Source organism: Mytilus edulis, chromosome 4 (genome assembly GCF_963676685.1).
Source record: "Mytilus edulis chromosome 4, xbMytEdul2.2, whole genome shotgun sequence".
Lineage (NCBI taxonomy): Eukaryota > Metazoa > Mollusca > Bivalvia > Mytilida > Mytilidae > Mytilus > Mytilus edulis.
In genome coordinates, this window is record NC_092347.1 from 54,346,535 (window position 1) to 54,361,340 (window position 14,806).

The 14,806-nt window shown below is 31.4% G+C and overlaps 1 protein-coding gene across 4 annotated transcripts in view; it reads right to left on the reverse strand.

The window, feature by feature from the left end:
* Nucleotides 1-11,184, reverse strand: part of LOC139521922 (dematin-like) — a 64,300-nt gene extending 53,116 nt beyond the window's left edge. For 2 of the 4 annotated variants that reach the window (XM_071315678.1, XM_071315675.1), the window contains exons 1-3: nt 10,902-11,040; nt 7,213-7,662; nt 5,575-5,636 (exon numbers count right to left, since the gene is read on the reverse strand). In XM_071315678.1, coding sequence (XP_071171779.1) covers nt 5,575-5,636; nt 7,213-7,662; nt 10,902-10,905 — 516 coding nt within the window. In that variant the 5' untranslated portion in view covers nt 10,906-11,040. Of the gene's footprint in view, nt 1-5,574; nt 5,637-7,212; nt 7,663-10,901 lie in introns of all 4 variants that reach the window. The other 2 variants (XM_071315679.1, XM_071315676.1) reach the window with 2 other exon arrangements.
* Nucleotides 11,185-14,806: the final 3,622 nt, after the last annotated feature.

A 14,806-nucleotide genomic window follows, 5' to 3' on the forward strand; every position in this document is an offset into this window, starting at 1 on the left:
CCCTGAACGGTTGGGGCAAGTATGGACACAACATTCAAGCTGGATTCAGCTCTAAATTTGGATTGTGATTAAATAGTTGACACAGCATAGGTTTCTGACACAGAATGAATGTGTTCTAATGAACTTAAAATTTTTGTTTTCTCTTAGAGCAATTCACTATGCTGTTGAATATTAATCCTCTCAAAAAAATGTTTGAAGAAATTTTCTTTTTTATTTATGAAATTTCAAATGAGAAAAATTGAACCCAATTTTTTTAATCACATCCCCCTTTCCCTTATTCCAAAACTAATCTCAATTAAAATTTCTAATGGAGTTTGCAACAATAACTACTCATTTAAATACATCATAAAATATTAAGATGTAAAAAAAACTGCTTGTTTTTACTGAATGGTAAAGATTATTTTAATTTATCAGTTGGTAGTAAAAAGTGAATATACATTGTATATTGTATATAACAAAGATTTAAGTTGATTCTGGACAAAGAAAGATAACTCCAATTAAAAAAAAATCTTGCTATTGCACAATATTTTGCAATTAAATATTTCTTGCTTACTATTCTGGACAAAGAAAGATAACTCTAATTAAAAAAAAATTTGCTATTTCACAATATTGTGCAATTAGATATTTCTTGCCATTGCGCAATACTGTGCAATTGAAAAGACTTGCTATTGCACAATACTTAATATAATAATTTTAGATCCTGATTTGGACCAACTTGAAAACTGGGCCCATAATAAAAAATCTAAGTACATTTTTGGATTCAGCATATCAAAGAACCCCAAGATTTCAATTTTTGTTAAAATCAGACTAAGTTTAATTTTGGACCCTTTGGACTTTAGTGTAGACCAATTTGAAAACAGTACCAAAAATGAAGAATCTACATACACAGTTAGATTTGGTATGTCAAAGAACCCCATTTATTCAATTTTTGATGAAATCAAACAGTTTAATTTTGGACCCCGATTTGGACCAACTTGAAAACTGGGCCAATAATCAAGAATCTAAGTACATTTTTAGATTCAGCATATCAAAGAACCTAACTGATTCATTTTTTGTCAAAATCAAACTATGTTTAATTTTGGACCCTTTGGACCTTAATGTAGACCAATTTGAAAACGGGACCAAAAGTTAAGAATCTACATACACAGTCATGACAGTTAGATTCGGCATATCAAAGAACCCCAATTATTCAATTTTGATGAAATCAAACAAAGTTTAATTTTGGACCCTTTGGGCCCCTTATTCTGTTGGGACCAAAACTCCCAAAATCAATACCAACCTTCCTTTAATGGTCATAAACCTTGTGTTTAAATTTCATAGATTTCTATTTACTTATACTAACGTTATGGTGCGAAAACCAAGAAAAATACTTATTTGGGTCCCTTTTTGGCCCCTAATTCCTAAACTGTTGGGACCTAAACTCCCAAAATCAATACCAACCTTCCTTTTGTAGTCATTAACATTGTGTTTAAATTTCATTGATTTCTATTTACTTAAACTAAAGTAATTGTGCGAAAACCAAGAATAATGCTTATTTGGGCCCTTTTTTGGCCCCTAATTCCTAAACTGTTGAAACCAAAACTCCCAAAATCAATCCCAACCGTTCTTTTGTGGTCATAAACCTTGTGTCAAAATTTCATAGATTTCTATTAACTTAAACTAAAGTTATAGTGCGAAAACCAAGAAAATGCTTATTTGGGCCCTTTTTGGCCCCTAATTCCTAAAATGTTGGGACCAAAACTCCCAAAATCAATACCAACCTTCCTTTTGTGGTCATAAACCTTGTGTTAAAATTTCATAGATTTCCATTCACTTTTACTAAAGTTAGAGTGCGAAAACTAAAAGTATTCGGACGACGACGACGACGACGACGACGACGCCAACGTGATAGCAATATACGACGAAAATTTTTTCAAATTTTGCGGTCGTATAAAAATATACATTGTATATTGTATAAAACAATGATTTAAGTTGATTCAACTACTATTCTCGACAAAGAAAGATAACTCCAATCAATTGAAAATTTCTTGCTATTGCACAATATTGTGCAATTAGATATTTCTTGCTATTGCGCAATACTGTGCAATTGAAAATATTTGCTATTGCACAATACTGTGCAATTGAAGATTTCTTGCTATCGCTCAATACTGTGCAATTCAAAATTTCTTGCTATTGCACAATACTGTGCAATTGAAGATTTCTTGCTATTGCTGAATACTCTGCAATTGAAAATTTCTTGTTATTGCACAATACTTAATATAATAATTTTGGATCCTGATTTGGACCAACTTGAAAACTGGGCCCATAATAAAAAAATCTAAGTACATGGTTAGATAAAGCATATCAAAGAAGCCCAAGAATTCAATTTTTGTTAAAATCAAGCTAAGTTTAATTTTGGACCCTTTGGACCTTTATGTTGACCAATTTGAAAACGAGACCAAAAATTAAGAATCTACATACACAGTTAGAATCGGCAATTCAAAGAAACACAATTATTCAATTTTTGATGAAATCAAACAAAGTTTAATTTTGGACCCCCATTTGGACCAACTTGAAAACTGGGTCAATAATAAAAAATCTAAGTACATTTTTAGATTCAGCGTACCAAAGAACCCCAAGGATTCAATTTTTGTCAAAATCAAACAAAGTTTAATTTTGGACCCTTTGGACCTTAATGTAGACCAATTTGTAAACAGGACCAAAAATTAAGAATCTACATACACAGTTAGATTCGGCATATCAAAATTCGGCATATCCCAATTATTCAATTTTTGATGAAATCAAACAAAGTTTAATTTTGGACCCTTTGGGCCCCTTATTCCTAAACTGTTGGGACCAAAACTCACAAAATCAATCCCAACCTTCTTTTTATGGTCATAAACCTTGAGTTTAAATTTCATAGATTTCTATTTACTTATACTAAAGTTATGGTGCAAAAACCAAAAAAAAGGCTTATTTTGGGCCCCTTTTTGGCCCTTAATTCTTAACTGTTCGGACCTCAACTCCCAAAATCAATCCCAACCTTCCTTTTGTGGTCATAAACCTTGTGTTTAAATTTCATTGATTTCTATTAACTAATACTAAAGTTATTGTGTGAAAACCAAGAATAATGCTTATTTGGGCCCTTTTTTGGCCCCTAATTCCTAAACTGTTGGAACCAAAACTCCCAAAAATCAATCCATACCTTCCTTTTGTGGTCATCAACCTTGTGTCAAAATTTCATAAATTTCCATTTACTTAAACTAAAGTAATAGTGCGAAAACCAAGAAAATGCTTATTTGGGCCCTTTTTGGCCCCTAATTCCTAAAATGTTGGGATCAAAACTCCCAAAACCAATCCCAACCTTCCTTTTGAGGTAATAAACCTTGTGTTAAAATTTCATAGATTTCTATTTACTTTTACTAAAGTTAGAGTGCGAAAACTAAAAGTATTCGGACGACGACGACGCAGGACGATGACGACGCCAACGTGATAGCAATATACGACGAAAAATTAAAATTTTTGCGGTTGTATAAAAATCATACAAGACTAACAAAGGCCGGAGGCTCCTGACTTGGGACAGGCGCAAAATTGCGGCGGGGTTAAACATGTTTATGAGATCTCAACCCTCCCCCTATACCTCTAGCCAATGTAGAAAAGTAAATAATAAGACTACATACATGCATATGTAAACCTTTGATAAATCTTAAAATGTGTCTGGTTAAAGAAAAGAAATTTTATCTAGGCAACACCAATACAAAGACAGGTCAAACACCTCCTCGCTGCATGAGGTCTTAGATAAATGTGATGCTTCACAATTGTGCACCAATTGTAGAACAGTTGGTATCTAAATAGTATAAAAGTATATTGATAAATCTTTCGTGTTTATTAATTTCACCTGCTAATTTCAGGACTTACCATAATAACTTGGAAAGGAAAACATTTTAATAATTTTTTGATAACTACTAGAAATTCAGATAATTTTCAAACATGTATTAAAGCATATGTGTGTTAGAGAACTTATCTCAGTATCAGCACATTGAGCACAAATCAAGATTTTGACTAATTCTGCCCTGTATTTATTACATTAAACTTGAACCAATAATCATCTCCATTTAATAACCAAACAGGTAAAGTGAGGACAAATATATAAAGATGTACCAACTTCGACAATTGGTCCAATTCTGAATTTTATTTTTTTATTTTCTATTTGGCATTTAAAAATACAGAAAAATATTTTTATAGATTTCTTTAAAAGTTCATGTAAATTGCATCTTTTATCAGCTTTCAATCAGATATACAAAATGTATATAGAGTGTGACTTGGTCAAGATTTTATTTTCTGATAATATTGATGACATGACACTACTGGTACAGGGATAAATATGTAGTTGCTTTCATTATGTTTATACAGAAGTACATTTGTTTCAAATGGGTTCAGATATTTTTCCATTCAAGAAAGTTAATAAATTAACATGCAGGCTTTGACAAGCTACATGTATTCTGAATTAAATATTCAACTACAATGTATTGAGAGGGAATACATCATATAACACATAAGCATTTAGAAAATAGAAAATTTGTTTTTTCCCCATACATTTTCAGTGTAAAACCTGTGATTGAAAGGGACAACAAATGCTCTGTCTCCAATATGAGGCTACTTATTAGGGCAGGTACAAAATGTACATGTTTTGATAAAAAAAAAAAAGATACATGTACCAATCACAGCACTTGAAATTTTTGGTTGATAATCAAATCAAATTTAAAGTAAAAAAAGCTGCAAATCAAAGCTGTGGCAGAAATAAGCTCAGCTACTTTGCGTAAAATTCTAAAGATAAAAGACACTACTGTTATATAAGCCTTTGTTTACAAACATTTCGTAATGTTTATATCTACATATGTAGGTAGGTGCATTTGTGTGGAAATGTGGAATTCATAGATAAACTTCCAGTAAAAACAATGATCTGAAAATAGCATTGTAGATTAGAAAATCTAATTAGATTCTGATGTATTATATCAGGTGAACAGGAAACGCTTGATTTAACCGAGCCTTGCAGGTGATTAAAACCTGCTGTTTGGTATACAGGTGGAGCTATATTCTTTTGTTGTATACTCAGACAGAAAATTGTTCAGAATTCTACCTATAAACAAATTCCACAATCTAATGCCTTACGCTTGTTATGCAAAACAAATAGGAAACAAAAAGCTTGTGTTCCTAGCTTACATTTAGATATAGAAATATAAAGGAAACTGTGGTTTTCTGTATTATGATTATAAAATATAAAATGAAATATATAAAATATATATACTTCTATACTGATGGAGATTTTTCAAAAGAACATACAAAGTGTACATGTACATTGTATTTACTTTCATGACCATTTTAATACAAAAAATATACATACTTGAAGATGTACAAACACTAATAATAGATACCAGAATACAAATTTATGTAAACAGAACCTCAATATTTTTGTAATAAGAATTAAAGATTGTGAAAATCAACTTTACTAAAAGTACATTTAACAACAAAACTAAAACATATTATAAAGATACATGTGACACTCTCCATGCTACATCAAGGGAGGTAACTTACTTGTTGTTCTGAAGGAGTAAATGCTTCATCATCACTTTGATCTGTTTGATCTTGATCTGAGTCTAAAAATAAATATTTTGGGTTTTATTTTTCAAAAATAAAATTGCTTGACAGTACGTACATTTATTAATGTGCTAAAACTTCCTTTACAATTATTTCATTTAAATTTAATTATATATATTATCCATCTACAAGTTAGTACAAATATGGTTTTCTTTTATGATCAATATCAGTGGCAAATCCATGAATAGGAGGTGAATGAGGTTTTTTCCTTACGGAATTATATACATGTACAATGTATATACAACTGTACTTGTATGATATCAATGCATAGACATTTTACCACTCTAACTCCCAAAATATGTTGCCTTTTTCAAAATCCTGTATCCACAATTATAGATTAGATATACATGTACATGTATACGTATAGGTATCATGTGTATAATACAATGCAAATTCTCCAAATCTTCAGCACAGAAGGACAGAACAAAGGGGCTATTGTATCAAAACTTAACTTTATCATATTTGTAATTTGTATTACAGACTTGGTGTTATATTTCATTTTCTATATTCATAACAGAAATGATGATAAATTTGTTGACATTATAATAGATAATTATCTGGGATAAACAAGATATATACATGTATTTGTCATGATTCACTTCAATTAATGCACTGATGTAATCCTCAAGTGTGCATTTATTTACATGTATATTTTCAGCTTTCTGTTTTCATAAAACAGAAAAATTCTTGTCTATTTCCAACATTACAAAACCATGAAAACCAGACTTATTTATCCTCAACCAGTATGCTACTGAAAATTGTAAGTGTTTCACCATCTAGAAAATCTGCAATTTTTTTTTAAATATGTTCAACAAATCAATGTTGAACCAGCCTTCACCAAGAGTCAGAGACATACTCAGTCTCAATGTACATTAAAAATATTTTGAAAGCAATAAAAGTCATTTCTACTTTCCTTGTTCAGATAAAGAAAATTTCTGAAAAAGATCCTACATGTAAGAGTAAAAGAGGCTTTAGAAATTACTGAGGCCTAAAATAAAATATTGTTTGTTTCCCCAATCCCTACCCACCCTGCAAAAACGGTTCGACTCATTTATTGTCAAAAGTAAGTCAAATATTATTTTATTCATTTCTGATTTTCAGGCTTGCCAGATAGACAGATATTGTTCCAGCATTTTGGAAAAAAAAAATTATTTCCCTACTTACCTACCCACACCTGGCTTGGCAGGGTCGGGATTTGGGAAACAAACAATATATTAATTTAGGCCTGTCAGAACAAAACACCTTTTTTTGTATATCACAAATATACTTTTTATAGCTGACCATATGGTAGGTTTATTTTCTCATTGTTGAAGGGCTGACGATTGCCTATAATTGCTTACATCCACTTTATTTGAACTTTGGTGGATACTTTTCTCATTGGCAATCATAATACATCTCCTTTTTCTTATACATGTATTCCTTTCAGTAATGACTGAGAATATTATTTTGAAACCCCTGAATATATTTACACTGAATGGCTACTGCTGTGGGCCTGCAAATCTAGACCATTGGTCAATGAATTCTGTAACTGAAACCAGTGGATGCCAGCCATCTACATGTATATGTAACACTTACCAAAAGCGTGTCCATTGGATTGTCCTGAACTTATTATTCCATTAGGAGCTGGCGTAGATGTAGCTTGTGGAAAATGATTCAATATACTAGAATCTATCAGTTTTTCTGGAGTACACACCTCCATTTTTTCATTTTCGTTCATTTTTGGAGGAGTTCTAGATAAAGTTTGATCTGGAATATTTTCTTTTTGATCATAATCCAAACTAATTCGAGGAGATTCATGTTTAGGAATTGTTTGTAAAGACTTTTTGCTAACGGGACTTATGGGTTTTTCTATATCTGAATATGGCCTTCCTCCTCCTCCAGGATCCCCTGAACTGGACTTCTCTGAATGAGAAGGAGTGTGTTCTTTACTGGATCGCCTTCCCCTATGTTTTGAACGCTTTGGTGACTTTCGAGGCGAGGGGGAAGGTTCGCCGTCAGCATCTTTGTGTTTTGTTGCTTTTTGTCCTGAAAAAAAATCAGTTTATAATAATATATATGAATATATACATAAAGCCCTCAGTTCATGATCAATGTTCATGATTGTACTTTATAAAAATTCATATGTTGTCTGGAAATTTAAAGGCAATGTTTTTTTTAAATTTTAAAAACCATAAGTTAATTCAATACACACAAATTAAAAATCCTGAGCACTGCAGATCTAAGCCCAATACAACATTGTTTTCAATAAAAGTTGAGATTGATCTGAATTCTTAATCATCTCCAAGCTTTTAGAATTTCTTTAACAGAGAAACAAATAACCTGATATTAAATTTTGATCCAACATGTTGAGTGTTTATAATAACTGTGAAAAATCTACAAATCTTAGTGTCATGGTCACACTGAAAGCGTATAGGCATTTTCAAAATAGAAAGTAAACAAACTGAAATTCTAGATTAAAATTTTTCATATCAGCTAAGTAACAATGTCATTTGCACCTATATTTCACCTCGCTCCAATACACATGAAATCTACAATTGTACATGTACATATATAAAAACTAATTACATGTATGCAATACATTGTAATGGGCAGGTAAATCACCACAAATTAATACTTATCAAAACATCAAACTGTTATCAGCGTTTTTGAAGGCCTGTCATTTGTGGGGTCTAGTGATCTTTGGGGTCAGCAGGTTATTACCTTTATTTCAGGATTTAAATCAAATTGTCAAATAAACAAAACCTTTGACAAAGCCAACAATGATAACAATTACCTACATTTGTACATAAAGGTTACAATGTATTATCTGAAGAAATCAACACTTTGCTAAGGGTTATATATACATTGTACCTGTTATGTGTACATGTATACTCAAAATGTCAATTGTCTCAAAAAAAAGAAAAATGAGATAAAAATGTATATATATATACGTATATATACTGTACATATCTAATAAATATACAACAAAAACCTCCAATCAGTTATAAAATTGTTTTGTCAGCAAAATTTAAACTCTTAATTCTATTAAATTATACAAATGCATATACATGTACATATACATGTTATTGTGCACACATTGACACAGACTGGTGAAGGGTTAGATCTTTCAAAATTAGAATAACTTAAATAAACTACTTTAACATACAGTTGTGTGTGTACATGTTTAAACCTCTTACAGCTGTTGGATTCCTTTTCTAATTTGTCTATTCTACGTTTACTGTAATCGGCTTTGCATAGCTCATACCTTCTTCTTGCCACAAAAAATTCAGGTGAAAAAAACTATTAGAAAGTGGTCAAAATTGTAAAACTCTGGTTATATCAAATTGTATGTGTTCCTTGGTGGTATTTTCATGGAAAACCCTGTTTTCGGTTTTCCATCATTAAATACAGGTTGGAAAATAAAAGAGTGGACTGCATGAATACAAGCCAGAATTTGGTATTTCAATGATTGACATTTCATAATTTGAGAATTTTTTATGCATATAGATTTTGATTTCATGCAAATCTACCAAAAACAGGCTATTATTTGAACTTGGAATTATTTTTAATTATGGAATTTGCATAATTTCTTGTGTTTAAAATTTTTAATAAATTCCATGTTTATTTGGAATTATAATCTTTTCAGCGGTTAATAACACTTTCCATACAATGAATTTTGGTTAGACAGTGTTGTGCGCGGCACAGTACATTCTATTGAAAATATACTATTTTTTTTGTAATAGAAAGTGTTGTGCGCAGCACAGAACATTTCAGTACAGAATAAACATGGAATTTATTAAAAATTTCAATAACCAGAAATCAAGCAAATTCCATAATTAAAAATAATTCCAAGTTCAAATAATAGCCTGTTCAAACCTAATCACACACCTTTTCAGAATAAACATGTACATGTATCATAAATTGTATATATAGTTGTTAAAAATCTTACTGAATTTACCTCTAGTGATGTGTACTTTTTTTTATCATTTAAACAATATTAAAAATAATGCATTGTGTAAATATTGACTTCTATATATAGAGCTTATACATAACCAGTACATGTACAATGTTTAGCACTTCATTGTACTGTGTAAAATAAACATTCCACAGCATGGACTTATACTGGTTAAGCAGCTTAAAAAAACAAACATTCTATGTTTGAAGTCCAGTAATCCAATAATGTAGTTAAGTACCTGGCCTTGTTAAATAAAAATGTTGATGGTATTAAACAGTGGGACACTTCCTTTGTCAAATGTTCATCATATATATAGTAGTTACTGGGGTATAAAAACCACTGCTATAAATTCACAATTAACTTTTACCAAGCATCCAAATACGCATTAAAATTATTTTTGAAGAATATTTGCATGCATAAGGCACTGACAATTCTATAAAAAAACATATAATTTATTTCTGAAGAGAAGTGTTCAAAATAGTTTTACTTCATTGAAAATTAGGGGAGGGGGTTACAATCCAATGAGATTCAAAAATAGCACTTTAAATTTGTTGAAGATGGGATTAAAGTGTACATTTATGTGTATCCCTTGTTATACAATGTATATATATTTACTTCAAGAATGACAATGTTATGAGATGAGCCAATAATTTAGGCAATTCCTGTTACATGTAGATCAGTTAACCTTTTATGTGTTATGTACATGCACAAATCATGAAAATGTACATATAAAATTCTACATTTTCTATACATAGCTTACTGGCACAACTTTAGATTTAATATGCAGTTAATAATTAGTACATGTAAATGTATGTAATGCATACCAGTGGTCAATTATTTTGGGAATTCTACAATGTAAATACATTGTTACTACATGTACAACTACAATTGTCAATTTTTTTTATGTACCTGTACATTGTACAGTATTTATATGATTCATCATACACAGTGATTTATCAAGAATGTAGCCTTACAACTGTGTTATGTTTTATTTATTCAGTAATCAGGCTAATTAGACCTAAAGTAGTTTCATGCAGTTCGGAATGTTACCAGCATCTCTTCAAGGAATCAATGAACCTTCATGCTTCATCAATTTGCCAAACCGCCATCTTGGAATACATTTGCCAAAACATTTTGTCATATTTGCTTCTGTATCTGTTATGTTTTTATTTTTCATCGTAAAATGTCAATAAACTTCATCTCCTCAGGTAAGTGCATCGAAAATGAACCATTGGTGTGTGATTACTAATTTTACCACACATGCAACCGGTCTCCGAGACGCGTGTTGATTTCAGACCAAATTAAATATATACTATTCCATAAAACTTACCCATTTTCTGTGTTCTTTTGATCTACTGGAGTTTAACACAATTCCTTACAATACGATAAACATCTCCGTAACATTTTCATTCGAGCTTGTTTGGGAGAAGTAGGCGAAATGTCAATACATTCATTGAATAGGATTATTCCAATATGTGCAAGGTGCTCGGTGATAATAAGTTTTTCCGCAGTAAAAAGGAATGTAGTTTACACTGAATTTCTTTTCTAATTTTGAAATATTCAGATCGATTATTATTTTGAAATAGTCATTTAGATGTCTTTTGCAATAAAACATTGTCGTTACATTTATTTCAATGACATGCGTGCTATTCTTCCCTTCATAATCTTGGTATCACCCAAATTATGCTCCGCCCAAATACCCACAATTCAATAACATGGTTTACTACACATGTTAAAGTTTACTACGAAAACAGTTGTGAATGAAATTTTAAGAACGTACCAACAACATGACATCGTTATTGTTATTGACTGGAACTGGTGTAGCTGCAACATTACTATTGGTTTTAATTGTTTTGATAATGAACAGGTAGGATAATTATGTTTTTTAAACGTTGGAAAAAAATACAAATTTATATATAATTGGAGATTTTTTTTCTTAATTTTTTCTCCTCAATTATATATATTGTTTTCGCAACCAGTTGTCAAAAGTGAAAAGCTTCCATCTGATCTCTCGCAAACTAAATTAAATGATGATATGTATTGAAGTTTTTCGTGAGAAATGTTATTTTGATATTTAAATTATTAGCCGCTAATTCGGAGAAAGCGGTATTTGTATAGTATATGCTATAAAAATATGAATATACAAATACTTGTAGGCTTGTTTTAAAAAATAAAATATCATTATCAAGAATAATTGTTGATGCTTGACAGCATATTTAGACATAATTCACTGTTTTATATTTCTATTATTCGCAATAAATGCTTTTATTATTCCTCGCATAATTGAATTTAGGTCAAGGTGCAGCCAACTGACCAGACGTTGACCATAGACAATGTTAACCTCGGGCCAAGTGGACAGTGTCATACTGTCATATTGAAAAGCGTCTATCAACTTTAAACAAAATTAAAACATGTATGCAATGTATTTAACGTTGTGTAGAATGTCTGTGCAATTTCTATAGGGGAAAAAACGCGACCTAATGCAATTATATGTTTCTGTCACATAGTTTGCCGCGTGATAAACATATTGTATGTCACATAATGTTTATCATTTAATGAAATTTCTGTTGTTCTTGGCACGAAGAACACCATATGATCGAATTTTGAATCAACAGAATCATAATATCAGCCGGTAATCATTATGCTGCAAAAAGGCCCTGCTCTTCACGGAAGCCCCGTGAGTTCGCCGTAAGGGTTTTCAGGTCAGGTTCGTGTTACTCAATCATTATTTTTCTGTGTAGTTTTTTGTAAACTATTAGTTGCCTGTTAGTCTTTTGAGCCTTTGGTTATGATATTGTCTTTCATTCTAAAGAATATTGTTCATGTTGTTTTGATTGCTCAATTGTATTAATAACGGTACCAATTTTTATGCACCAGATGCCCATTTCGACAATCAGTATCTCTTCAGTGATGGTCGAGGCCAAAATATTTGAAAAACCAATGCGTTTTAAAAGACATGAAGATCTATAAATTAAAAAGGACAATAAAGTTGGACAAGGAATCAGAGCTTTGCATAAAAGTTTAATAACAACAACATCCGTATTTTCATGGCTACTGTGCAGGTGATAGATACCCTCGGGGACTATCACTCCACCAGAAGTGTTTTCTCTTTAAATTTTTGATGGGAAGATATATTTGTTTTGTGTGTAGTATTTTAGTGTTCATCCCATATATTCGAATTCAGAATCTATCTAGGCTACTTCATATATACTTGAATTTGAGCAGAAGATTTTGGGATACGCCAATGAGAGAACAACATAAGAAACCAATAAAAAAATTAAGTGGTTAATATTTAAGAAATGTATATATATATATATCCGTTGAAAAAGACGAACGGGTGAAAGCCAAGGGATATTCAAATTCATAAATCGGGGACAAACTGGCAACGCCATATCAAAAAAACGAAAAACGACCAATAGACAAACAACAGACTCAGCAAAACGAATCTGCCAACTAAAAAAAACGGTATGGTCTCAGGTGCTCTTGAAGGGGAAACAAACCCTACTCTACATATGGCACCCGTTTTTTTCAAGTGCTCGTGTAAGTACAAACTCGGTGATACGTCTAATTAGGTGATCTCGCATTATGTTCTTACACTTTTGTGAAAATCTGTTAATTTGAAAAAAATAAATGCGATACTGAAATTAAGGATTTTTTTGTCACAATGGGTTCGATAAAGATATCTCAAAATCAGTCCCCCAAAGATAATAGTTTTATTGTAAGTATACAAAGATAATTGGAACCTTTTGTGGAAAAGAAAATTACTTCAACCATGATACTGAACGATTGAACAATTCGTAAACGTTTTTGGATGCTCAAAATAAGTTTACGAAGTATGGATCGAGTTTGCAGCTCATTGTTGAAGGTCGTACAATGACCTGTTGTTGCTACCTTCTATGTCACTTGATCTCTGGTCCATGAAGAGTCCAGTGTCTTATTTGCAATCATACCACATCTTCTTAGTTTTATAATGAGATACAAGGATATGAAATTTCAAAAAGCAATGAAAAGTAGACCAGAAAATGAAATGAATCGGTCACCTTTGTAAACATAATCTAGGCAAAGAATATCAGTCTCTCTTTAATTATAGTCACATCCATGTATATATATACATAATATATATATGCCATTTGCAGTCATATTAACAGCTTTAATTTGTTTTTTATTCAAAACGAGCAATTTTCTGTAAAATCGGTTATTACTGATGTCTCGACAAAATTTATCGTTTTGCATAAACATCAAAAGTAATAAAAATATCTAGTCAGGTGATGATTTATTGTATAAATGTTATGTATGATGTAACAAATTACACTTGATTTGTCAAACCAATTGTGTGATGTCGTTGTACAGTATATATTGTTGGTGTCAGGGGCGGATATAGGCGGGGGTATGGCGGGCGTGCCCCCCCCCCCCCTAAAATTTGCAAAGCATGGGGTGTTTTCTAACTTATTTAAGTATCAGAAGAGACCATTCCATCTTTCTTAACATTGAAAGTATATAAAACAGTCAGTTTAACAGAATCAACGTGATTATCAATCAACTGACCTACGATTTATTTAAGTTCTATAATATATACCTAAAAGGAAGGTGTCAAACGCGGAGCTGCGTTTTGATAACAAATAAAATAGGGTTTTAGCAGTCAAATTACAAACAATTGTTACATTGTATTTGCGGTTTTTATAATCAATTTCTTTGATAATCGAATTTCCAAAGCATCCCTAACGGCCCTATTACTCACTTTCACAATTTCATCATGGCACGGGCCAAGAAAACAGTCCAGGTGAGATTCTTTCTTAATGTAGAAATACTGTTTCAAGCGAAAGGTTAGTTTATAATTTGTATCTCTGTGTCTTTATAAATTTCTTAGTTGTAACCTTGAAATTTTTTCCGAATTATGTACCGCATTATTACATGCATGGGATCCTCAGAAAATAAACATAACTACGTAAATGCATCACATTCTAATTTTATGTGGTTTGTGTCGAACACAGTATATATAAAGTCTGGCACGACCTCCGAAAATCGAAAAAGTGAAAACAGATATCTTATGAAAGGACAATTCAAAATCACGGAGTAAAGTAGAAATTTTCGTTTGCAAAATCTAATACAAGTATTGGTCAGGTGAGCTGTTGTGATCTGTAAAATCGTCTCACCTTGCCCGTCTATCTGTCAACTCTTCACATTTCCGGGAGTGTTAAAGTAATTGTTAAGGTGAACCGATTCCATTTCACATTA